The 25208-nt window shown below is 52.1% G+C and overlaps 1 protein-coding gene across 1 annotated transcript; it reads left to right on the top strand.

Moving 5' to 3' along the window:
- Nucleotides 1-2750: 2750 nt before the first annotated feature.
- On the top strand, nt 2751-4125 carry NKX2-2 (NK2 homeobox 2). Its single transcript, XM_049801154.1, has 2 exons — nt 2751-3149; nt 3478-4125. Exons 1-2 carry the CDS (start codon nt 2891-2893, stop codon nt 4038-4040), a joined length of 822 nt encoding a protein of 273 aa, XP_049657111.1. The 5' UTR covers nt 2751-2890; the 3' UTR covers nt 4041-4125.
- Nucleotides 4126-25208: the final 21083 nt, after the last annotated feature.

The raw sequence follows: 25208 nt of genomic DNA, 5'->3' as shown, positions 1-25208 counted from the left end.
CGCCGGCTTGGCTTCTGCCGGGCTGCTTGAATTCGGGACGCTGTATCGTGGTCCCGCCGCTGTCGCGATTGTCACTGTTATTCCGGCTTTTTTTATTATTATTACTATTTATTCCCCCCCCTCCCCAACTTTGCCGCGGCGGGAAGTAATTCAAACCCCCTCCTGCCCCATCCGACCCAAACGCCGCCGCCTCCCCCGCGTCGGGCAGGTCGAGCCCGGGGCGGGGTGGGGGTGGGGTGGGGGGGATAAATCAATCGATAAGCCCGAGATTTGCTGGAAATGAAAGCGCTCTGCCTGGTGCGTGTCCCAAGCCCCTCCCCCCGGGGAAAGGGAAGCGGAGCGGGGGAGCGCCCGCCCGAAGGGGTTCCCTCGATATCGAGGAAGGACTCCGAAATGGATGAAGAGATAGCCATTGAGCGCGGTTGAATACCATGACAACTAGGAACAACCTCAGATTTATTCCCAACAGTTAGGACACATTGAAAGAGGGCGTCAATCACGTATTATTTCGCCACTGAAATAAATGCAAAAACTGCGCCGAGACAAAGGGTTCCAACAGAAGCCGGACATTTGTCTACATTGCGGACATTGTTTCCAGCTTAGCCATAGGGTTGTATTTGTGTTTGCGCGGGTCCGACCACCCAGGATGTGCTCAGGGGCTCGCTTAAAAAAAAAAAAAGGGGGGGGGGGTAGGAAAATCCCTGGGCATTGTCAGCCACATCACATACTTTATGGGAGGCAGGCTGGGGGCTGGGGGAGGAAAGATGGGGGGAGCGGGGAGGGAGAGGAGGGGAAGGTGCGAATACATTGATCGGCAAATAGGAGGATGTCTGAGGGATCGTCGTCTTCCTCTTCCCACCACCGGCAGCCCCATTCCCGCTCCCTCCTCCGGGAAGAGAAACTCGGTCAACTTTTCTTTCCCAGAAATAAAGGTGGTGGTGAGAAGCCCCTTCCCACATTCTAGCCCCGACGCCGCACACCACCATCCTCCCCGCGCACAAACCCGTCCCGGGCCGGGGTCCGGCTGCGGGGCGCTTCGGGGAGGGGAAAAGGGAAAAGGGAAAAGGGAAAAGGGAAAAGGAAAGGGGAAGGGAAAGGTCCGGGCCGTGCCCGGCGAGGGTGCGCACGGCCAAGGGTCCTCGGCGGGTGCAGGAAAAGGGGAGGAAGAAGGAAAATGAAAATAAAAGTTGGTGGCAGACAGATAGAGAGAGGAGGAGTTGGGGAGGGGGGCCGTCTGCACCCCCATGCCGGGCAGGGGGAGCTTCCGCGGCCGCGCAGCGCTGCTCGGCTCCGCGCCGCTCCGCTCCGCTCCGCGGGGACCCGCGCCCGGGGATGCTGCGGGGCTCGGCGGCTGCCGGCGCCCCGGGTGTGCATGTGTGACACCTGGAGGTCCGGCCTTCCAACACGCCCTTTTGGAAAGGAACCCCTTCTTTACCCCCCCACCCCTCCTTCCCCAGGTTCTGAAAAAGAAAAAAAAAAAAAAAAACAAAAAGAAAGAAAAAAAAGAATTCCAGTCATATTTGAAAGTCCATTGGCCTCCAGCCCATTAAATTAACCAAACGGGCTGGGTTTTATTCCCCTGGAAGAAGGAGGCAAAATCAATGAGACCTCTTCAAATAAAGCCTCCCCCCCCCCCCCCCAAGTAATCACCTCCCGGATCTCCCCGGGTCGTGACTGACGATCGCATTTTGCCAGTTCGGTTAATTTCGGAGCAAACTAGAATCAATTACTTGCTGTTTAATTTCCAGCGTTCATCCCTAAGCCTCAACCAAAATATTGACCTAGGCGGTTTAGATAAGTTGGTCTCTTGCCATCTGAGCCGCCTCTCGTTTCGGTCCCGCGCGGGGCTTTGAGCGCGTCCCCGCGCAAAAGCGCTGCCCCCCCCCTCCGGGGGGTTGCGTGGGCGCGCAGGCTGCGCGGGAGGGGTGGGAAACCGCGCACGCAGCTTCCCTTGCTCCTTATCACCCCCCCCCCCCCCCCAGTCTTTTTTTTTTTTCCCCCTCTCTGCTTTTCAAGGCAATCGGTGGAAAACACACTTTGGAGTGTGCGGAATATCGGGCTGGTGCGAGGCTCTTTGTATGTAAATACCGTGTTTTAAAAAAAAAGGGAAAAAATCACACCCTCCCTCTCTCGCTGACACACACGCACACACACGCGGAAGGGCCCTCCCCACGCCGGTAATTAACTGACACGTTATACCACTCATCACCAATGGTGGAAGCTCGGAGCTCGCCCAAAACCCGCAATTTCACATCTGCAAACACTGTCTTCATCCACTTGACTTCCAAGACCCGCCCACACGTGGCCAACCTTTCCCGGGTTTAATGTATTTTTTTTCTCCCTCCTCTCGGCAGGTTCATGTGTGGGGACCAGCCTTATATGGACTGTTCGCTCCAGCAATGGCTCGGTTTTTTCAAGCGGCAGGCACGGGTTCGGGGTGTTTAAGCAAGATCCAGAAGTGATTTTTTTTTCTTTTTTTTTTTTCTTTTTTTTTCTTTTTTTTTTTTTTTTGGCGTGTCTTTTTCCCCTTTCCCCTGGAGTTACAAACTATTTCCGAAGCCAGCTGCTGCTCCCGCTCTCTGAATTTCCCCCGTGGCAGAACAAGCCCGTAGAAACCACCACCGCAGAGATCCACCGCTGCGGCCGGGGCTCCGCTTCTCCTTTTGCACAAAACCCTTCGGTTATTTTTCTATAAATCTAGATTATTCTATCCCCCCCCCCCACGCCCCCCCAACACCCTCCACGCGTGCCGCCGCCCCGCAGCCTCCTCCCCCGGCTCCCGCGTGCGGGGCTCTTCGCCGCCGCTCCCCCGTGTTGTGCGTGGGCTCCCGTGACGCGGCGGATCGGCGGAGCTGCTCCACCAACTTTCCTGCCTCGAATTGACCGGAACATGTCTCTGACCAACACAAAGACGGGCTTTTCGGTGAAGGACATTTTGGACCTCCCCGACACCAACGATGAGGACGGCTCCGCCGCGGAGGGCGGCGAGGAAGAGAGCGAGGCGCCGGAGCCGCCCAAGAAAGCGGGAGTTTTGGGACAAACCCCCTTGGACACTGTTCAGACGCTGCCTTTGAAGAACCCTTTCTATGATAATAGCGATAATCCCTACACGCGCTGGCTGGCGAGCGCCGAGGGCATCCAATACTCCCGTGAGTACCGACCGCGCACTGCCGCGGGGACCGGGGCAGCGCCCGCGCCCGCGGGGGCATCCCCCGGCGGCGGGGCGGCTGGGGGGGGGGGGGGGGGGGGACGGGAAAGGGAAAGGGAAAGGGAAAGGGAAAGGGAAAGGGGGGGTTACCGCTCGCCACGGCCGGCTGACCTCCCCCCCCCCGCCCCTCTCCCCCGGGCGGGGGAGAGCCGCGCTGCCCCGGGGGCGGCGGGGGGGATGCGGGGGGGGGGGTGGGGTGGGGGGTGCGCGGCGCGGAGCCCCCCCCCCGGCCCGGGCTGACGGAGGGCTCTCGGCCGGACTCTCCGCAGTGCACGGGCTGACGGCCGGGGGCGGCGGCGGTCAGGACCCGTCGGCCAAATCGCCGGAGCCGTCGGCCGACGAATCGCCCGACAACGAGAAGGAGGCGGCGGGCGGCGGGGACGCGGGGAAGAAGAGGAAGAGGAGGGTGCTCTTCTCCAAGGCGCAGACCTACGAGCTGGAGCGGCGGTTCCGGCAGCAGCGGTACCTGTCGGCGCCGGAGCGGGAGCACCTGGCCAGCCTGATCCGCCTCACCCCCACCCAGGTGAAGATCTGGTTCCAGAACCACCGCTACAAGATGAAGCGGGCCCGGGCCGAGAAAGGTATGGAAGTGACTCCTCTTCCCTCCCCGCGGCGGGTGGCCGTGCCGGTCTTAGTCAGGGACGGCAAGCCCTGCCACACGCTCAAAGCTCAGGACTTGGCAGCCGCGACTTTCCAGACGGGAATCCCCTTCTCCGCCTATAGCGCCCAGTCTCTACAGCATATGCAATACAACGCCCAGTACAGCGCTACCAGCAACCCCCAGTACCCCACAGCACACCATTTGGTACAAGCTCAGCAATGGACTTGGTGAAGGCTGGAGGGGAGCGCGCCCACACGCACACACGAGCCCCACACACACACAGAAAAAGGAGGAAAAACAAAAATAAGAGAGAGAGAGAGAGAGAGAGAGAGAGAGACTGATGCTCCAAAATTAAAATCAAAACTGCGGGGGAAGGAATGGAGAGGGAAACGCTATTATTATTATTATTATTATTGCTATTATTATTATTATTATTATTGGGTTTTTTTCCCTCTCCCGTTTCTTTTCCCCTCCATTTTTTTTGGGGGGGGGGCTCGGTTTCATTTCGGGGGGAGGCGGGGGGGAAGGGAGGGGAGGTGTTTTTGTGCGTCATTGTTTACAGAAATTTTTGCGCCATTCAGAGTGGTCCTGTCTACCTACAACTAAAATAAAAAAAAAAAAAAAAAAAAAGGGAGGGGGGGGGAAATCGTCAGAATTAAAAAAAAAAAAATAAAGAATAAAACCCCCCCCGGCTGCTCCTGTGGTTTTGTGCGTGCGCCCGGAGCGCGGCCGCCGTACCGGGGTGCGGGGGACCCCGACAGGGAGATCTCGCTTGCTCCCCCTCCTAGGACCATTTTCGGCAGCGTCTAACCCCCGACAACTGGTAGCGGGCGTATTTTGACATCTCCTTGCGATCACCGCTGCCGTGAGTAGCAGCCAGGGGGTTCATTTTGGTTTATCTTGTTTGGGGGCTGCGCACAACTCTGCCCGAGCAGAGGGAAAAGAACCGCAGCCGAAACCCCTCTCTGCTCACCGCCGCGGGAAAGCGGGCTCGTTGTGTACAAACCCGGGCTTTCGATATTTTAATAAGAATTTTAATTAAAAAAAAAAAAAAGCAAAAAAAAAAAAAAAAAAAAAAGCTGTGTTTCTAGAGGAAAAAAAAAAAAAAAAAGAGAGAAGGAACGGATAACAACGACGAAACGGTTTTGTTCGACTTCCCAGTGCGGCCGGAGCCCGCCGCCGCCTCCCCGCATCCCCCGGCGGCGGGCGGCCTTTCGGCCGGGCTCAGCGGGGCCGGGGGGGGGCCCGCGGGGACACACGGCCGAACAGGGCCCCCCGGCGCCCCCACCCCGCCCGACGCCCGCGCAACTTCTTTTTTTTGGGGGGGGAAAGCGGCTTTTTTCGGGGCAGTCGTCTCCAGCCCGGCTCTTCCGCAACGCCCGGAGCTGGCGACAACCCGGGCGGGGGCGGGGCGGGGGGAGAATAATTTTATATCTGTGACTGTGCTTTGATACACCCCAGTGCCCCCCGTGGTGCTGGGGCCCTCCGGCTGCGGAGCTGCGGATACCAGCATCGCCCCACCGCCGCCCTGCCCGGGCTGGGGGCCGTTTGCACGGGGCGGGCGGGGGTGGAAAACTTCGGGTTCAGCCCTCGGGGATGTGGCCGGCGGCTCAGGCAGGTCAGGGGAAAGGGTTAACACCTGGGGCACCCCCCCCCCCCCCAAAAAAAAAAACAAAAAAACGGGGGAGGGGGGATAGTGGGGAAGAACGAGGCGAGCCGGAGAGGGGGCAGGCCGGGCGGCTCGGCCGGGGCGGAACGGGGACCGAGCCCGGCCCGGGGGAAGCGGCGGTCGGCTTCGGGCAGGGCAGCCCCGGCTCGGAGAGGGTTTAGGCAGAGCCGGGGCCAGCTGCGGTTTTTAGGCTGGTAAAGATGCTTTAAAACAAACAAACAAACAAAAAAAATCAAAACCCAAACAAACGGTGGCTTGTCCGGTGTGATGGGGCCGGGGCAGCGCCCGCCCCGTCCCGAGCCGGTTCGGTCCAACGCCCGAAGCTGGGTACCGATCGCTACCGGCATCGCAGCACCCCGGCCCCGCCGTGCCCCTGCGCGCCTCTCCGCCCCGGCGCAGCCTCCGCGATTTTTCCTTTTCCTCTCTCTTTTTTTTTTTTTTTTCTTTTCTTTTCCTCTCCCCCCCCCCCCTTTTCTTGTTCCTCCTTCCCGCGCCTCCCCGCCGGGCCAGCCCTTATCCTAAACCGCCCGAGGCCGGGCCTCGGCTTCGCGGCGGGGACGAAGCCGGCAACCTGCCTGCGCACCGGCGGAGCAGCCCCGCCGGAATCACCGGGGGACAGCCGGCCGAGCAAGCGGGGGAGCCTGCTTTGGAGCCCGGGGAGGCTCCGCCGGGCTCCCGGCCCCCTGCCCCAGCGGACACGGCGGGGGGGATACGCGGACACGGGCAGTTTTTCCCCTCGCCAGTCCCAGCGTGCGGGCCAGGAGCGGGAGAGAAGGAAAATTGTCACTTTTTTCTTCCCCCCTTTTTTTTTCCTTTCCTTTTTTTTTTTTTTTTTTCCTTACCCCCAGGCTCTGCTAAGTCTATAAAACCAGTTGTGTGGCCCTAACCTCCGTGGCCTTATATCTCCCATGCTGCCGGGCCAGCTCCGGGCAGTCTATCTTTGCACAATATACAGTAGACTTCACAAAACAGCACAATGGGGGAGGCAGGGAGGTGAGCATGTTAGAGGCGTGCATATTAAAGAGATGGAGGCAAAGGCAGCCAGGGCTGGGCCGGGGCGGGGGGGGGGGGGGGCAGAAAAAAAGGAGAGACAGTTTGGGGGGGGTGGGCCCCCTCCCTGTGCCTTCCCTCCCTTCTTCTCCTCCCCCCCCCCCCCCCCCCCCTTCTTTTTTAGGGCCATTCAATTCATTTACGGGAGGCAGTCCATCTCGGAGTCAGGGAGCAGTGTCCTTTGCGTTTTGTTAGGGCTGTCACTCGTGCTCATTGTTAGGCATGTTCTACATGTTGTATCCCATATGGCCAGCTGGGCTGGGGGACCCCTCACAAAACCCAAATTGTGCCCAGCTTTCAAAACCAGCATTGTTGTCTGTGAAAGGAAGACGAATTAAAAATTCGTGCTATATCTATTCTGGACAAAAAAAAAAAGGGGGGGGGGCAAGGAAAAAGAATCCCTCTCTCTTTCTCTCCCTCTCTCTCCCTCTCTCTTTGAAGACTAACAGAGGCCCTCCTCTTCTCCCAGTTCCCGCTGACAAGTTTCTCTCTCATTTCACAGGAAATTAGGCTTCCCCCCCCCCCCGCCCAAAGACCCAAGCGCATCTCCCCCGTAAAACACAAGGCGCTGCCCGCTCCTGCGCCTCCAGCCCGCCAGCGGAGCTCGGCTGCCCGCGCTGCCCGCACTGCGCGGAGGCTGCGGCGGGCAGCAGAACAAGGCTGCATTCAGGGCCGGTAATGTTATGCAGGCTGCCTCCCTGCCCGGCCCGGCCGTACCGCCCGGCCGGCTGGCACGTCCCGCTTCTCCCCCGGAGAAACGGCTCTTTCTTGTCGTAGCTCCTCGTTGTGCAAGGCAGGCGATCAGAGAGAGAGAGAGAGGGAGGGAGAGAGAGGGATGGAGGCCAAAATTTTTTTTAAAAAGAAGGAAAAATAATGAAAAAGAGAAAAAAGAAATAATGATAAAGAAAAAATAAGAAAAAGGGGAAAAAATTAAAAAGAAATAACGAAAATGAAATAACGAAAAATAAGAAAAGAAACAAGAAAAAGAAAAGAAAAAAAAAAAAAGGAAAAAAAAGGGGGACCCCCCAACCATCCTTGCCATTTTCAGCACCCCCGGCAGAGGCAGGGGGCTGCCCGGCGCTGCGCGGGGGCGTTGCTGTGCCCCGGACTTGATCTGCCCTCGGAGCGGCCCCGCAGCGCAGAGACGGGGCTTCACCTGGGGGGCGCCGGCACCTCTCCCCCCCCCCCGCCGACACCCCTCCTGCCTGCAGTTTTGGCAGCAGCAGCCCCCCAGTTTTCCCCGCTGTCGTCCCACCCCCCCCCCCAACCCGGGTGCACCCCTCTCCTCCGGCCCGGGAGCTGCGTGGGGAGCCGCAAGCCTTCGGAGTTGCCCGTCGGGTTTCGATCGCGACACGCTCCGCGGATCGCGATTTGGGGCACAAGCGGGCCGAGTCCGGACTTCAGGCCCCGCTTCGCCCCGCTCCTGCGGCTCCGCTCCCTTTCCTTCCCCCGCCTTTTCTCCTTCCTCCACCCTCTCGTAGGGAAGAAACTATTTAGGCGCCTCCGATAACCTGGTAATGAGCTGGAAGCCCCCTTAAGCCCTGGAAATAACTTACTTTCGTCACCTATTGACTGTTTGGCTTAGTTTGGAACCGGTGTGGATTTTTCGGGTCTTTTCAAGAGAGCCGGTCAATGAAAAGCTAATCCAATATTTACAAAGTATAAGGGCAATTCTCGGCGGTGGTGAGGAAGGGGCCGGTGGGGAAGGGCTGCGGGGGGACACGGAGGAGGGGGTGGGGGGGCGAGGTCCGCCCCCCCGCGACGTGCCCGCTGCGGCTGGAGGGGTGAGCTCTGGCCCGGGGCGGGGGGGGGGGGGCAGGAAACCTGCGCTGGTGGCTGGGGGAGCGCCATGCCCCCCCCCCCCCTTATCCCCGCACCTGCAAATAAACCCCCGCAGACACCCCGCCCCCAGCCCAGCGACCCCCCCATCTCCCCGAAAAGGGAACAATTTAGGGGTTTATTGCTTTTCCGCAGCGGCGGGGATGGAGTGGATAGTATATATCCCGCCCCCCCGCCCCCCCCCCACCGCGGTGCGGCCGCAGGGAGGCAGCAGAGCCCCGCGCAGCCCCGCTACCCCTCCGCGCTCCCCCGGGGCTGGGGGAACCGGCGGGGGGGTCAGGGGGAAGCGAGGCGGTGGGCACCGGCCTCCGACCCCCCCTCGGGGCGGGGCCGCCGGCGGCCGCACGGCGGCGCTGCCGGATAAGGGACGCGCGTTGGGGGCCGCCCCCCCCCCCCCCCGAGGGTCCCGATGGCGGCCGGGAGCCTCCTCACAGCGTCATCCCGGAGAGCGGGGAAAGGGACCCTCACAGCCCCCGCCCAGGGGCAGGGATGGACCAGGGGGATGGGGGGGGGGGGAGCACTCCGGGGGGGAATGGGAGGGAGCAGCTTTGGGCCTACCCCCGTCTCTTTGAAACAGGGCACGGAGCTCAAGGTGTGAAAATATCCGCCCCGTAATCCTCATGCGGGGCAAGACACCGTAGAGGGGGGCAGTCCTGCTGCCCCTGCCGGTGGTGGTGCTGCTGCTGCCTCTTCTGCCCCCGGCAGCCCCAGGGCTCTGGCAGACCCTCAAGAGCCGGGCCCCTGTCTTCTGGGCAAACAGCACCCCTCCGAATCCCAGGCAGGGTTTGGTGCGAAGCGTTCACCTGTTTTATATCATGACGAGGATCAGCCACCCCAGAAGAACAACCGAACGAAGCGGTGAGGTTATCGCAGCATTCCGGAGAGCTGACGATGAAGTGACGGCACGTACACGGTCTCTTCCCAGCACTCCGTCTCTTCTCACCCCGGCATCAAGTCGGAGTGTCGGCAGCCACGGGGATGGCTACAGCTGCCTCACTGCTCTCGGAGGTGCTGGGGGCACTTACGGCTCACACGCTCAAAGGCAACGAGGCATCTGAGCAGGGCAGGTAAGTGCTGAAGGACATCCCTTTTTTGAATGATCCAACTCAAAAGCGCTTTGGGAAAGGCCAAATAAATGGCAGCCTCCGGCTGCCCTTGCCGTGCCTTTAGCAAGACTCCCCCCCTGCCCGCACCGCAGATAGCCCACCGCACTGTGCCATTGCCACAGGAGCTTTTTTCGTCCCTGTGCTATCTGGCCTCTCGTATTAGCCAAAACAAGTTCTAAAAGAATGTCGGTATTCGCGTTTTGCATCAAAAACAAGAGTCCAAGCTGTGGTTTCGTTCCCACTTCTGACATTTGAAAGTATCTGAGCAGCAGGTTAAAGCTCATAGCAAGCAAGTTAGGACACCTTCGTACCAAAAAAAATTCAATTCTGGGCAAGCGTCCGCTCTCATTCCCAAGGGCAGCATTGCATGCTCACCCCTTCTTACAGTGACCTCCCCAGGCTGACCCCATTTGGAAACGCTTCAGGAGAAACAGATAGAGCCCTCCCTTAAGTAAACTGTGAGAATAAAGGCCTGGCACTGCTCACCTCCGTACTACGGCCCCGCTGGGGCACGGCCAGCATCGGTCTGCCTTTCTCTCTGGGGTACAGCACGACGAACACACTCCAAACCAGAGACCTCCCTTTCTTCCCCAGGGGACAACCCCTTTCCAACCCCAGAGAAATCTGGTTTTCTTCACAGGCTTATCCATTCTGTGCTTATTTCTCACCAGGTGATGCATCGCTAAATTTTGCATTTAATTCAGTAAACAGCAAGACTTTCATTCAGCAGATTCACCATCCAGTGATGGCGAATGTGCTGGTTCTTGCCCAGTGTCGTTAATTAATGATACTTTATACATAAACACCCAACAATTCTGTCTTTTTTCTTTTTTTTTTTTTTTATATGTACATACACACACGCACATAGAAGAGCACCTAGAAACAAACACAATGGTGCCGGACGGCTGGGGTCATGGGGGTGAAGACCTGACTTCCCAGTCCCCCACTGGACGTGCACCCACCCGTTCTCCCTCCCCACACAGCGCTGCTCCCACCTTGTACAGCCGGTGCTGTGGCTTTGCAGACAAGCCGGCCTGGCAGCCGTCACTCACCTGGGGTGACACTCGAGGATTTGTTCTTCTGCCGCTCCTGGGTGCTCAGTCCTTACCTGAGGGGTGCCTGTCACCCCACTTCCCAACACAGAAGGCTTTGGCGTCAGCTTCCAACACCAGCTGACCGCCCCAGGTTTCTTCATGCTGCCCACAGCGGCTGGCCCGGGGGCGTGGGCAGGAGGGACCTCCCTTTCGGCTCCCCCATGGCCCTTTCAGGCAGCAGCCCCCCTCCTCCCTCCCTGGCCATACCCTTGGCTGGGACAGGTTGGTCCCCCGCGAAACGTTTGAAAGACCGGCAGGTTCAGAGCACCCGGGATGCTCCGAGTGCAAAGGACAAGCATTTGGTTGGAAAACAAAAGGATTTAAGCCTGAAGAGTGGGTTATACAGTTTGGGTGCAGCGTCCTTCCCTCCTGCAGGCTCCCGGGCTGACCACGTGCTCCACGGCACTCTGCAAGTCTGGCCAACCGCAAAAATCAGCATCTGTCCCACGGTTAAGAAAAATGGACAGCAACGTGCAGATCCCTTGAGGCACCGCGAGAACATACTGGCATGCAAATCTGACAAGTTCTTTAAAAAAAGTTTTATGCATCAGGCAAAAATAATTTAAAACATGAGTTATCACATCTCCATTTTAATGTTTAACATATTTTATTGTTTTCCACAAATCAGGTTTGAGCACGTCGAGGTAAGTGGGGTGCATATAGTAGGCCCTAGCTCCACGTACATATTTGGGATTTAGTGGCTAGAAATCACGTCAATGCTATCAATAGAAAACATTCAAAATGCGATGTAAAAAGCCGAGAGCTCAGAGAAACTTGCCTTGAATTGTTGCAGATTCACTTAAACAGAGTCCCTTGATTCTGCACAGAGATCTGCTGTATTTCGTAGGGTTTAGCACCATTTCAGGGAGAAAGTTATCTGTGAGATAAACACTGCAAGCAAAGCTGCTCCGAATAACTTGTGTAAAATCATATTATCACCACCACAGCTTGGGTCTGGTTGAACAGGCTGAACTATTTCAACTGTTTAAGGAAAGAAGAGTTTTTGAAAGTGTATGTGTATTTTGATTTATTTATTATTTTTTTTTAGTGCAAAGAACACACACAAAAGTATACCAATCTAACTCTGAGAAACAAATTCAAGCATCTTAACGTACCACGCCCTACTCTGACCACATGGAGTATATAGGATGGGGGAGGACTTACAGCATAGGATCCTTTTAGCATCTAAGGTCATATCTATACTAGTAAACTAAACGGTACTGGTGATCATTCCTGGGAACAGTGTGCTCTACAGCACCACGCTGCCAGGAGAGTCCCTGCCTCTTCCCAAGGTTACCGGAGCATAGTTTCAGTGCCACCCCTGAGGCCGTGGCAGGGGCTGTGTCCCCCCAGACCCCTGCCCTGCAGTCACGCTACCGGCGTGAGCGCTCACCGAGGCTGATGGAGAGGTGCGGGTTGCAAACAGCACATAGGAGAGCTTCTCTTTCCCTATGGCCTCTGGGGTGTGTTGTACACATCTTGCAGGAAAGAGAGACCTTTGCAAGGAAAAGAGTTCATCTCCTGTTGCCCAAGACTGTAAAAAAAAAAAAAAAAAAAAAAAAAAAAATCATCCCTGGAAAACTTCCCCAGTCGTGGATCTTCCCAGCTATTTTCTTATTCAGACATTTTTTCCCCTTCTCCTCAGTTAAATTTGTCCCACAAAAGCCTGAAAGTCACTGACTCCTAAAAAAAGATAAAAACCACAGGATTTGTTAGCCAAGATCAGACCAAGCAATTCAGCTTCAAGCTATTTGTGATAAAGGTGGCCTTAAATCCCTCATATCCTCTATCCAAGGCTCATCCTCTGCTACACCGTGAAGAAGGATTCGGCACCATATCTCGCAAGTTAAAACAAGTTCCTGATCCTCTCTGGCGCTGTTAGGGCCTGCCCTGCTCCACATTCAGCGAGCCAAAGGGGTACGGTGCGGTGCTGCTCCCAGGGGAGCGCAGAGCCAGATCACGCTGCAAACGAGGGGGTGCGACAGCAATGGCGTGGGACAGGAGAGGCACCCGCGATGTGCGCGGCGGGAGAGACGTGTTCTTTAACAATGTCTCACTGCTGCCTCGGCACAGACCTGACCCACTCCCAACAGAACCGTGGTGTCGGGGCGCGTGGTTCCCCACCGCACCTGCAGTGACAACCGCCCCCGCTTGTCAGATAAGGAAGCTCGTGTCATGCAGCAGCTGTTGGGTTTGTTTATTCCTCTTCCTCCCCTTTATGCTTCTGTTTCCGTAATCGCTGCAGCAGTTGAGAAAGTCCGGTCCGTGGTGCGGATTTCTGTCCACAGTCTATGCACAAGCAGAAATATACTTAGTTCAGAACATACGGCGGGAATCAGCCTGAAACACGTGCTTTCGAAGAAAGCTGCAGCAAAGCAACCCTTGAGGTTTTTTTCCCCGAGGCATAGTCACAAAAGCCAGCCACAAGAGCTTAGTTAAAAGTATATTGTAGCCCCCTTGCCTGAACTGGGTGTAAATCACAGCCCAGGGGGTGTTCCTAGAAGACCCATTTACATAAAATACAAGTGACTTCTAACCTGACCTTACTTTGCTCTAGAAGCAAGATGAGACCTCGCGTTTGCCAAGATGTATGCAGAGCTCAGCATGCACCATGTATATCCAAAGGTTTTTTGGAATTCCCACACTGCCTTCCTCCCAGGTGGAGGGAGGCAACAGCTATACGTGTCAGACCCATCACTTTCACACTCAGGTACCGTGATGATAGGTGAGGAGGGAAAGGGAATTACTGGTGATTTTAGAGGTTACCGCAGAGCCCAGATCGAGGGAATATCACTCCAGCCCTTCCCTCTGGCACACTGCTTACACGTGCATGCCAGGTAACCACATCTTCAGCATCTTCCAGTAAACCGTTAGAGATGTTTGAGGGAAACCCTGGCTCTGCCAGAAACCAGCCCAAGTTTTGCAGAGCGGAGGTCTCCTCCTTCCTTCAACCCATCTCCCGGGTGCATGTAACAGCCAGTGGAAAGAGGACGCTGGCTGGCACCGTCACCTCACCCCACTCACATCACCAGCAGTGGCCTGAAGCCCCTGGAGAGCCAAGCACACCTTCCCAGGCAGGAGGTGGGAAAGGGGGCTCTCAAACCCACCAAAAGGGGCTGAGAAAGGGGAAAATGGTGTTGTGCATTCACTGCCATCCATTCCACCCTCACAGGTCCTTTGCTCCACTGATGCTGCCTTCACATGCTCTTCCATTGTGACCACCAATAATCAAAATCTATATGCTCTTATATGTGTGACATGCGTGAATTTACATACACACCTAAGAAAGGCAAGGAAAGTGGTGCTGGCAGTGCTAGGCATCTCGTTAATTTACTCCTGCCATTTGGCCAGGATGAAAACACGTTAGGTTCGTGCAATTCTTACCGCTGGTTTCCAAAGACAAAGGCTTTAAAGGTTAAAAGAAAAGCTCACTCATGGCTTACGGGATGCTTTTTGAAGTAATGGGTAAATGTGGAACTTGTCTTGGCGGTGCTTTTCAGAGTTAGGTAACAGCTGGATGAAAATCCACTACAAAAGAGAATTCAATGTTATCATTAGCAGTGACTTTGGATAGCAGCCGTTTGCTGCATTTTTCAGAAGACCGCTTGATTTGTCCCCCTCAGGTGAGGCCACTTAAAACTCTATATTATGGAAAAAACAACAACTGAAACATCCCCAGCTCTTTTGTATTTCTCTTAGGGTAAATGTTTCAGAATGAGGCAAAAATAAAACTCAACCCAGAGTCAACAAAGAAAAAATCAAGCTGATTAAGGTGAGGAGGGAAGGAGAAGCAAAGAAAGTATGGTCACCCAGTCTGCACATGCAGGCACCTGACCACTCTTTGTGCATTTTGTGCTGGGTACTGCCCATATACAGTAACTACGACACACCCCACCCCCCCAGTATAAAGATTTGGGAAAAATAGGTCAATGAAGATAGGTGGATTACAAAATTAATCTGAAACAACAGAGAAATGGTAATATTGCAAGCAATTTTGCCTTTTTTGCAGCCCAGGACATTCAGGATTATTTTTTTTTCTTCTTCTCCATTCTTCCTGAACCAAATACTTTTGTGTTCGCAACCTGTAAATAACAACAACCTGATTATTAAACCACAGCCTCAGTGCCGCGTGGTCCAATTTGACAGAAACCTGGTCAAAAGTTGGTCTGTCCAAACTCACTCTGGAACAAATTAGTAGCAAATTAGTGACTGCCAGCTGGTACGCACGGTCACAAAAATCATAACAGTATTGTCTTCAGTGCGAGCATAAATTTTCAGAAGGGATTTAAAGAAGCAAAAGATTATGGCAGAGGCATCTGGGAAAATGTTTCAGCAAAAGGTATATGAACATCAAGCTCCATCCGTACTGATAGGTATGGGTCCATCTCCTGCTGATCCCAAGTCCACCAAAGTCTGAAGACACCTATTAACCTCATAAAAGAACGCTTTTGCCTTTGGAAGACTTAGACTTTGGAAAATAGTTTTTCTGGACACCCCAGCAGCTGTAAAGGAATAAATCAACTCAATAGCATGTTTTAAGCCATCTGGCCTAAAATACCATCAGTTTTTTACCACTGTCACAAAAAGCCCGAGTTAGTCTAGACTTTCAGCTAAAACCATTGTGCAAGTATTCAAATAGGAACTTAAACGTAATCACTGTTAAACTTTATCTCCCTTTCAGCTCAAATGTAAAGCTGAAGCTTGGCTGTAAACAAGATAAGACTGTTTTTTGCATAACCAAATTTGTTTGGCTTAAACTAAAATTCTAGGGCTGCCTTTTCATTTATAGCCATGCTTTGCCCCTGGGTTAAGGACTTTAAAGTATGCTAAAGATAGGCTTTTGTTCTCCATCTACTTGCTTTTACCTCTCTGTTCCTACTGAGGTCAGGTCTTCAGCTAGTGGAAACCAGCGTCTCTCCATTAGAGCCCATAGGGTGTAACACTTGCTTCAGCTGAGAGCAAACTGCTACGTACACGCTCTCTTCTTCGCAAATCACCACAGGTCACAGCTCCGGAGGAGCTCCTGGACAACTTTCTGTGTAATTCATGATTGCTTCCTGCAGTAAATAATGCTTTCTGCCCTCCCCATGGTCATTGTGCTCCTTCCTTCAAAGGCCCAGACAAATAAAAGTTTGATGTTTATTTTATTTTAAGAATGACTGTTTACCCATCTTCCCTATTCTACCTTTACTTTGTTTACTACCTCTTACAATAGCAAGAAGTCGCTGCTAGGTAGCCCCTTGCATTTCAGCCCTCTCCTTGCTAAGTAAGGACGCGTAGCCTTTGGTCGCACTGTTTGATCTGCAGCTGAGCAACGCAGTTTCACTGCGAGGCAAACACACCACGCTTTCTTCAATTCTTCAGGTAAAGTGCTGACATCTGACCCTTGTCATGTCTCCAGCTTTCCATTGGGGTTGGTCTGCCTTCCTACCCTTCAATCACATTCACCGCGTACACCAGTCAGGACTCATTATTTGCCAGACACCCTTCGTCGGACAGGGGGAACACGCCTGGCCAGGGGCCAGCTTCGTGCTGGTGGTGGAGGTGGCAACCCCCTGGGACACAGGGCTGGTGGCAGGTGCTGGTTGGGGATCTGGGACCAGCTCAGAGTCAGAACACTTCGTCGGGTGAGTGCGGCTCCACCGTGGCAGCTCTCGCTCACACGGTCATTATTTGGGCACCTTTCATGCGAGATAAATATTAACATAATCCAGAAACCGAAGCAAGTGGGTCTTTGCATGTGTTTGAAACAAAGGTTTTGGAAACGTGGTTTTCAGTAGCACCACCAATAATGCTTAGGTCATTGCATTTTCTGAAGAGGCGCTTGGCTATGCCAAGCGTGAGAAGTAGTTTAGTCCCAATGCCATCCTCTGCTCACACTCTGGTGACATCAGGTAAATGCAGAAAGCAGCAACTACCTGGGTTTTGGGAGGTTCCTGTTGCACCTCAGCCAAAGAGAAGCTGAAGAACTTTGTTGTTCCTCCTCCAGAGCAATGGCAAAGCAGAGCAGGGCTTGGGTTCACCCTCAAGGGCCGGTTTCTTGGCTGTCACTGTGGTGATGTGGCTGTGGCTCTCACCATGTCTCTTAGCATCACAAGAACAGGATAAGCAACCATCTCAGGATAAAGGTCGTCTGTGTATGTTTACCCCCCACCCCCATATCCACCTTTAAAAGATTTTTCTCAAAGCCTGTAGAACATGTTGAAAAGCAATCAGCAAAACCAGCCTTTTCCTTAACAAGAAATATCTTGGTCAATCCCACTGCAGAGCAGAATGGCACTATACAGTAACCCCTTGCCAGAAACATGAACAAAACTGGCTTTCTTCCCCCTTCCCAAGAACTGGTAGGGGAAGGGGCTAACCGACTCTGTCAAGTGCCTTTTGTTTGCATTAAATGACTATTCCAAGTTTGCTGGATGGGATGCAAGAGTGCAGCAGCAGTGTTTTGGCACAACGCAGCCCTCCGTGGCTTCCAGACAGGTAACGCTCCAGGTGTCGAAGCTGTCGTATCTCCTTAGCTTGACTGCTTACAGCCTACGTGAGGGGATGGAGGGTTTGGCCAGCAGTCTGTACTGCCTGCTAGAACAGATGTACTGGGGCTTCATGAGTTACTCAACCTGCAGACACATCCCCACGAGTGTGAGAGTCAGTTATGTACACAACTTGGCTAGACTGAGTGCAAGTATCCTTACTTAATTTGCAATAAACCATTAATGGAGCCAGGCTGGGGAAGATCCCACATATGCTCTTCCATCAGCTCCTGCTACTGGTCACCATCAGGCACAGCGGTAGGCTGTGGGGACCTCTCGCATAACCTGTGCGAACAGTAATTATGTTCCTAAATATTCAGTTTCTACTTTCTTCAGCTTGATTTTAAAGGCAAACAACAGCTTTTCTAGTTTTCATCAATTATTCATGGGCCACTTCAGATAGCCATCAAATATATAATCAAATTAAATTAACATATCTTGAGTTTTGTAACCCAAGATTTCCTGTTTCAGCCCACAGGACGCCTGCTTCTGTTTGGGTTGCCACTTAATCATTGCATAATATTTGTTTTGGCTTCGTTGTGTGTAAGAAGAGATTTATACCATTCCATCTGGCTGCAGCATGTTAGTCATCAGAGGATAAAAGCTACCCTTAACTCCTCTATAGGCTGTGTTAGTGTAACACTGTGCTGCTTTATGAAGCTTTGGAAACGAACACCAGAACGGAGTAACTAATAATACATACGACTATCTAGTTTGCCACGCTGCTTATCAACCTTATCAGTCTTTACTAAATAATACATGCCACTTGAGTCTTCTCCCACCTCCTAAATTGCCTACACAGAAATACACATGCAGGCACACACTCTACACAGCTCTCAAAGAGGTAACTTGTAGTCATAGTAGTCCTAGTTTTGTCTATGCCCCTCCAAAACCAAAATATAAGATGTGGTGTGATACAAAGGTTTCATCTGAATTTATTTAGGATGATTTCCCTGTCATTGTTAGAATAGCTCTTAGGGGCCCCAAGATGAACAAGGGTCCCATCGTACTAGGTGTACGATACTCAAAGCCGATTCAAAGACAGTGCCTGCCATCTCAGTCTAAAGAAGAGCTTGACTTGACATCCACTGGAATCAATGGAAAGACTCACATTGACTTCAGGAGACACTGAATCAGGCTCTCAAAGGAAGATACGCTACAAGAAGTGACTGATGGATATAGGCTTCACATTTATTGGCACTTGGAGATATAACAAGGAGTTCTGACAAGTCACAGATGTAAAAAAAAAACCAACAAAAAAGAAACAAACCAACAATAAAACTCTACAACATCATCTATAATCAAGTGTAAAGTAAGTGGAAATAGCAGCAGTTGCAACACAAAGTACTTCCAGTGGTACTTGTTGCAGATCTGCTATCAACACATGGGGGTTACAGAGGATAAGAGCAGAGACACTCACGCAACAGAGCTGGGTTTGCAATGATTCAGTCATTGCAACAACTCTTCGGGGAGGGGAAAAATAATTAGACCAGAGGGAACGTGCCTTCCCAGTAAACCGATGTGCCACTCCTGACCGATGCCCTGCAGCCAGCTCCCTGGGTCCCCAGTGTGACTTGCTACCAACACCCAGATGGCCAGCTGGCACTTGTGTTGCCAAACAGAGGCTTTTCCAAAACCATCCTCACAAGGTCCTTCAAACTCAGCGTGACCTGAGGGCAAGGGGTACACGTCCCTGTTTTTAGCAGAGCCATTTTTTCCCCGTGTACCCATCATTACCAGATTCCAGCCATGGCTGTGACACAAGGGAAAGGACAGACACCCAGAAGCCATTTTAGCACGGTGTCCCTTCGAGCCAGTTCTCTTCTGACCGGCGGCAGCACTTACCACATCTCTGATGTTAGCACAGTGCACGTGCAGGATGCTTTTCTCCACCGCCGTAACACACAGGTGACTGCGACCGACCTACCTGTGACAGCACGCTGGTGCCACTGGAAGGCATCACGTCGTCCTCTCCTGTTGTTGGCCAGAGAACCATGGGCTTTGCCGTCAGGTCTGGTGCAGCATGAATTTATCTTCTCTCCAACTCCTGCCAAGGTGGGTTTGTAGGCAGGCTCCTCCTGCTGATACCTGCTAGCAGCATGGTTGCGGAGTACTGTGGATAGTATCTTCTTCTGGCATCGGCTCTGCCTTCCACCGAAGAGGCTCCTCAAAGGTGAAGTTGAGCCTGGGACTTGGACTGCAGCCACCCGTAGAGGCTCAGACCCCTCCTTCTAGCAGATCACTGGCAGACTCCTGCAAGATAAATGTTTTAGCTTTCCGTGCAGCAAGTCAACACCCTCACATGCCAGAGCAGTCCAACCTTTTCAAAGCCACAGGCTGGGAGACACTGTGCACATCTCCACGGGCCACACACAGGGTCCCCTTCCTTTATCATGTGTTCTGGGGTGATCTGCAGGGGGTTCAAGGACTGCTGGGCTCCAGTGGTGGGCAATAGCGACCACCCTCCTTTACCTGCACTCCCAGCAGGGGACCATGGGTCAGGAGGCTGCACCCACCCAAGCTTCCCCTCCAACCTCTCAGCACCATACAAATGGGGATTTGGCTTCTTCACCCACCCGTGTCACTGGCTTGGACAACTGCATTGGCCATTGCATTGCATGGATGTACACCTGACAAAAGGGGGACAAATTCAAGCCGCATCCACCTGCTGGGTGAAGTAGAGGATGACCCAGCCTCCAAACAGTTAAGGGCACAGAAACAGTGGGGCAGGTACCCCAGTACTTTCTCCTGTGGGACCTCCAACACCTTCCTCAGGGGCTTTGCACATCAGCTCTGGGGTAGGCATTGCATCCACACGCAGATAGAAAAGCTCCTGGAACACCTCTTACCCTTGGTATGCTTGCATGGGTCCTTCCAACCAGCACTTTATTTCCTGGGGGAGGAAAAAGAGTCAATTCAAAATGTTATTTTAAAGAAAGGAGAGCAGATACCATCAGAAGCCAATTCGCTGAGCTCTGTAACAGCTGAACAGGAGAAGCTGTTTTACTCATTGAGTGGCATTTTAGGCACAATGGTTTACATTTTAGATAATTCAGTGTATCAACTGTGCAACAAAAGTAATTCAATGATACCATTTTCAGCCTTTGAGCAGAATGGATCTTAATTGCCAAAGAGACATTTTCCTTCATATCTCTGGATCTGTACTTCATGATTTTTGTACTCTGAGCCTCAGAAAATTGCAGCTCTCTCCTGATTAAGTGCTTAATTGTGGTCACTGCTTTTCAAAGTATTTTCAGCAGTTAGCTTAAGTTCCACTTCAGACACACACCGTTATCGACTTCTTTATCAACTCGCACAATTTCCCTGCATCAAATGCTTTCTGAAGTATACTTGGTGGGCCTTGATCACGTCCCTGTTTCGCAGGGACTCAAGTGGAGAGCCAGATGCCCGGAGGGCTGGACAGCTCTTGCTAGCTCGGGCTCCAGCAAGATGTTTTCCTACCTTCCTTCAAGGCCCTTTCTCATCTGAAGCGGCAGAGTTGCACTGCACCCAGGGAAGCACGGGCAGAATGGGCAGGCAGCTGCCTGAAATGCTGCCGCCTGCCCAGCACCCGGCATTGCACCGTGCACTGACCCCTCGCCTGCCCTCTGCACGTGGAGCGGCAGCAGCTGAATCCCAACTATTTAAGCTGGATTTGCCAGGAAACCAAAGGAATTTAACCATGATTTTAAACCAGGAAATAACAGGCTAGGAGGGGATGTGCTGGACAGCAGCTAAAGTCTATGGATGCAGTGCTGAAAGCATTCCCCTAGTTTTAAGACCTGACTCTAAATTAGGAAGTATAAGGGCTAAACCCCTTTTTTCCTCCATTCTGAAGCAGGTGACCAGTTAACACTGCCAGTTCCTCGCAGTGTGGGAGCTTTTGCAGATGCCCAGCGTGTCCAGTCACCAGCTGCCTGCTCCAGGACGTCTACACGGGCTCGGAGTCCCCTTTGGACAAGGGTCCACCCGAGAGCCCCTCCCAAGGTAAGTGGTCATGGGTTTTTTAGGGATTTCAGTTTCAGACTAAAGGAAGAGACTAGGGGAGGTGGCATTTGCCTCGGTATGAAAAAAAGGTACCTACCCCTTTGGACGGGGTGCTGCTCCGGGGCCATTTGCCCCCTGCAATACCTAAAAGTCCTGTGGTCCCACCTTTGGTGCGAGGGTCCAGCTGCAGCCGAGAATGATCTAGATCAAGCATGCAGGAGAGCTGCCCAAACAGCAAAGCCTGGTTAGCACCAGCCTTTCAGGATGATATCCTAAACACCAGCTGGACCACAATGGACTGGTCACCACCGGGTTGCGGTGATATCGTTCATATGTTTTGGCACTGTGGATGTCCTCCTCCACGGCAAAACCAAGTCACGGCCACTTACCGCACAGCATCCGCTACGTGCCAGGCTGCATCAATAAGTACTAACGCAGGGTCCCTTCGACAGGACCTAATCACTGCTGTGCATCAGCAGGAGTCAACAAGGACTCTCAACTTTATCCCCACCTCTTACAAGGCTGTGGGAACATGCTGATGGAGGGTTTGAATTTCTAACTTCACAGCTCTAGGAAATCAAACGTGATGTTTGAAGTCTTTTCTGGAAATATTGCAATAGGTCTCCATGGATCACTGTCACATTTTAAAACTTCAGTTGTGTATTGTACCACTGTGAACTCTCACATGTAGATTACTGTTGGGGGTGACACCCTGAAAAGATTTCCACTCTTGTAGTTTTCATAGCTATGTGGTAAAAAAAAAAAAAAAAAAAAAAAAAAAAAAAAAAAAAATCACATTAGTTGAAACATGCCAGACCTTAGAAAAAAAGAATATTTCAGCACAGTTCAGAAATACTCATGTTCGGGCAAGTGTATTACAAAGAAGCCCAGATCCTTGCCTCCAGTAATCCGCTTGCAACTGAGAGAAGCGAAAACAGCCCCTCACCTCCCCCCAGTAATTCACAGGCAATGGGACCTCTTGGGCAAGAAATGGTTCAGGTTATTTATCCACCTTGAAAGCCAGTACTTGCATCCATTCCAAACACAGTATATAGTCTGTCAGCTTTTTGCTTTCAAGCAGCATCAACACTATCCACGCACGGGAGTGCTCAGGAACACACGACAGGGTCAAGCCTCACACGCCAGACCTTAAACCCTTGTTGAAGCTCAGTCCGGTGCCTCTGGTTTGCACAAGTAACAGCTACGATTGCCAAGGTAAACCGAACGCTTGCCCACGGGAGTGGCCAGCAAGGACCACTGACAGATTTTCTGCTCATTTAGATGGGCTTTGGCTCAGGAACTAAAATGCTATTAATTTGTGGAAATACAGCCGCTACTCACAGCCCGGAGTGAGACGCTGGATCTCTGCAGCATAGGGCTCACTCTGTAGCGATGGCCGGGCATACCTACCTGAGCTCCACCGTGGCCGGGGCCAGGCTGCTCCTCGCATCGTCGCGTGAGCAATGCCGTGCAGCCGGGCACGTGCTGGGAACAGCTCCAGCCTCGCCACACAGCTAATGGCCTTCTCTCCATCTTCTGTGAATTTGCAAGCAGCTCTTGAAAGGTTTAATGGCTTCTCTGCATTGTGGTTTTGAATTTAGCGGGTCAAGAAGCAGCCCCAGCTAAGATCAAGTCTCACTCTGGGCACCCTGGGGTGTCTCCAAGAGGCTCAGTTCAGCTGCACAGCGCTGAAAAGTTTTCCATAAATTAGGTGTCAGGAATGGAGCTAACCGGACCTCAGCTACAGGTTCAGCCATGAAGTCTTGAAGAGCCTCTTCATGAACACTTCATTATACTTGAGCCAATTATCACCTGCTAGGAAGAGCTGTGCCTCTCTCACGTCGTGGTTCCTGAATGAGGATCACCCACAGCTCCCAAAAAGTTTCCAGCTGTGGGAAAACTTGCGAGGTTTACGCCTACAGAAGCAGGGGATGGCATTGTAAGTGGTGCCGCCGGCCGACATTCAGACAATGGAGCCAGCCGCTAATGGTTAATATAATAATATTTTCACTTCGTTGTACATGAGAAAAGATAATTACTTTCAGGATTTAAGAACTGAACGTGTTGATCCAAATGTAATCTCTGTGTTTTAGCATTTGATTATTACATTAGAAATACAAATGTCAATGGGCTGTAGTAACCTAAGTAATCAGAGGAAAAAAAAAAGAGATGTGTTACTTAAATTACAGTACAGAGGGAAGAGCAGAAGCCAACAAGGGACTTGTAACTTCTGTTAATTAAAAAGACACTACTTCTGAAAAGCATTTCAGAAGCCGAGAGCTTTTGTTTTTCCTAAGTCATCCTTTCGCTACACCTGGAACAAGTGAAGGCCAGGGGGTTGCAACCAGAAGGGGGAACTGCAGATCGCTTCCATTTCTTGATCGCCCAAATCAGAGATATGAAGACCTGAATGGCTTATCTGCCACAGCAAGGAAGATCCATGTTTTATAGCCATTTAGTGACAGTGTAGCTGTAGCCACCTACTTGGCTGTCCTGAGTTAATATGGGAATCCCAAAAGACACACAGAGGTTGAGCTCCGAGCAATGCTTCATCAACACTTCTCCTGGGCTCAATGACTGAAGATGCTTTTGTGTTTCCATTCCTTATCTTTTTTTTTTTTTTTGCAATCCAGTTGGCATCCTGCTCCGACATCTTCTTTCATCTTTGTAAGTCCAGATGGGCTTGTTTGTCCCTCTTGTCCTAAACATGCTGTAATGAATCTGGCATGCAAAGAATTTTCTTTCCACTCCAGCCCAATTCAATGCAAAACCGATGCACAGTCTAACCAGCAGCCCAAACAGAGCAAAGCCCATCTATTAACTAGTTTAGAAATGAAGCATTTTCCTCCAGGGAGAGATCCCTATTTTGAAATTCTTGCTAAAAGCATCTAACGCAAACTGGAAGCCAAGACTGTGTGTAATAGTTAATAACAAGAGTGTGCTGCCAAGAATTGATTCAAATTGTTATGATTTGCTGTTGAACAAGCTATTGCCTTGATTTCTCAGCAAAGTTCAAGTTTACAGCAGGCTGATTAGTCCTGCTAACATTCCTGAAGCACCTACCGTTGTATGAAATTTTATTAAACTGCCAACATCAACGGCTGTTCAAAGTTTGTGTGCCTTATTGCAATTGATGACAGCAAAATAAGGAAATAAAGAAAGGGGGAGGGAGGGGAACTCTGTTTGTTAAGGTTTTTTCTTTTTCCTTTTCAATAAAATGTCAACTCCATTATATAGATGTCAACTCCATTACTGTAATGCTCCTTCTGTAACCTCAACATGTAACTATCTGCTAATAAAACAAGTTTCTCAAAGGGAGTGCTGAGGGCAAGCATACCTGCCGTAGGTTTCAATCTGCTTAAGAAAATGCCTGTTTATCCCTGTAGACACAAATACCATTTTCATTATTCTGTCTTCCTGGTTGTCTTTGTCGCCCAAAAATAGAAACCTGCTCCTTATCCCAAGGAGCCTGCAGTGGTCACAGACCTGTTCTTGTTATAGGAGAAGCCAGAAAATATGAAAAGCAATGCCTGGCATGCCAGTGGGGCCATAAAAACAGCTGCATTAGACAGCAGCGAAGATGGGAGAAATAGAGGAGCACTGCCCCAGGGTCCTGCTCCAGGCAGGAGACCCCCAGTGTGCTGCCCTCTGAGGGTTTTCCAGGGGGGCAAATGCCCCTGGAAGCAGCAAAATCTGAAAGCCTGGGCAACCCTACAGGCAGGACACACTGTAACCATCAGCCCACGAGCACTCCCAGCAACGTCACTGAAGCCCTCGATGGGCTTAGACAATTTTCTGTGTTTGTGAGGTCTGGATACCTGAACTTTGGGAAGAGGAGATGGCTGTATGAAACCAGGGGCTGTTTGTAAGCACCATTCCCCCCCTCCCCCAGCACCTTTTTAAAAAAAATCTTATTTGTAAACAAATAAAAACATGACGGGGAAGACCCTCACCCTTTCCCAGGCAATAGCTGCGAGAAGCCTGGAGAAGGACAGATCACCTCCTGCAATCTCAGGTTTGTGGGCTGTACACATCAATACAAAGACAAAGATGAGTACATATTTAGAAAAGAATAAAGAAATCCATTCCAGAACGGGAGTTGTTTAGATAATTGATTTCCCTTG

The sequence above is a fragment of the Accipiter gentilis genome, chromosome 5, assembly GCF_929443795.1.
Source record: "Accipiter gentilis chromosome 5, bAccGen1.1, whole genome shotgun sequence".
Taxonomy (NCBI): Eukaryota; Metazoa; Chordata; class Aves; order Accipitriformes; family Accipitridae; genus Astur; species Astur gentilis.
Note: the sequence above shows the minus strand (reverse complement) of the source record. Positions and strands in the feature narration are given on the sequence as shown.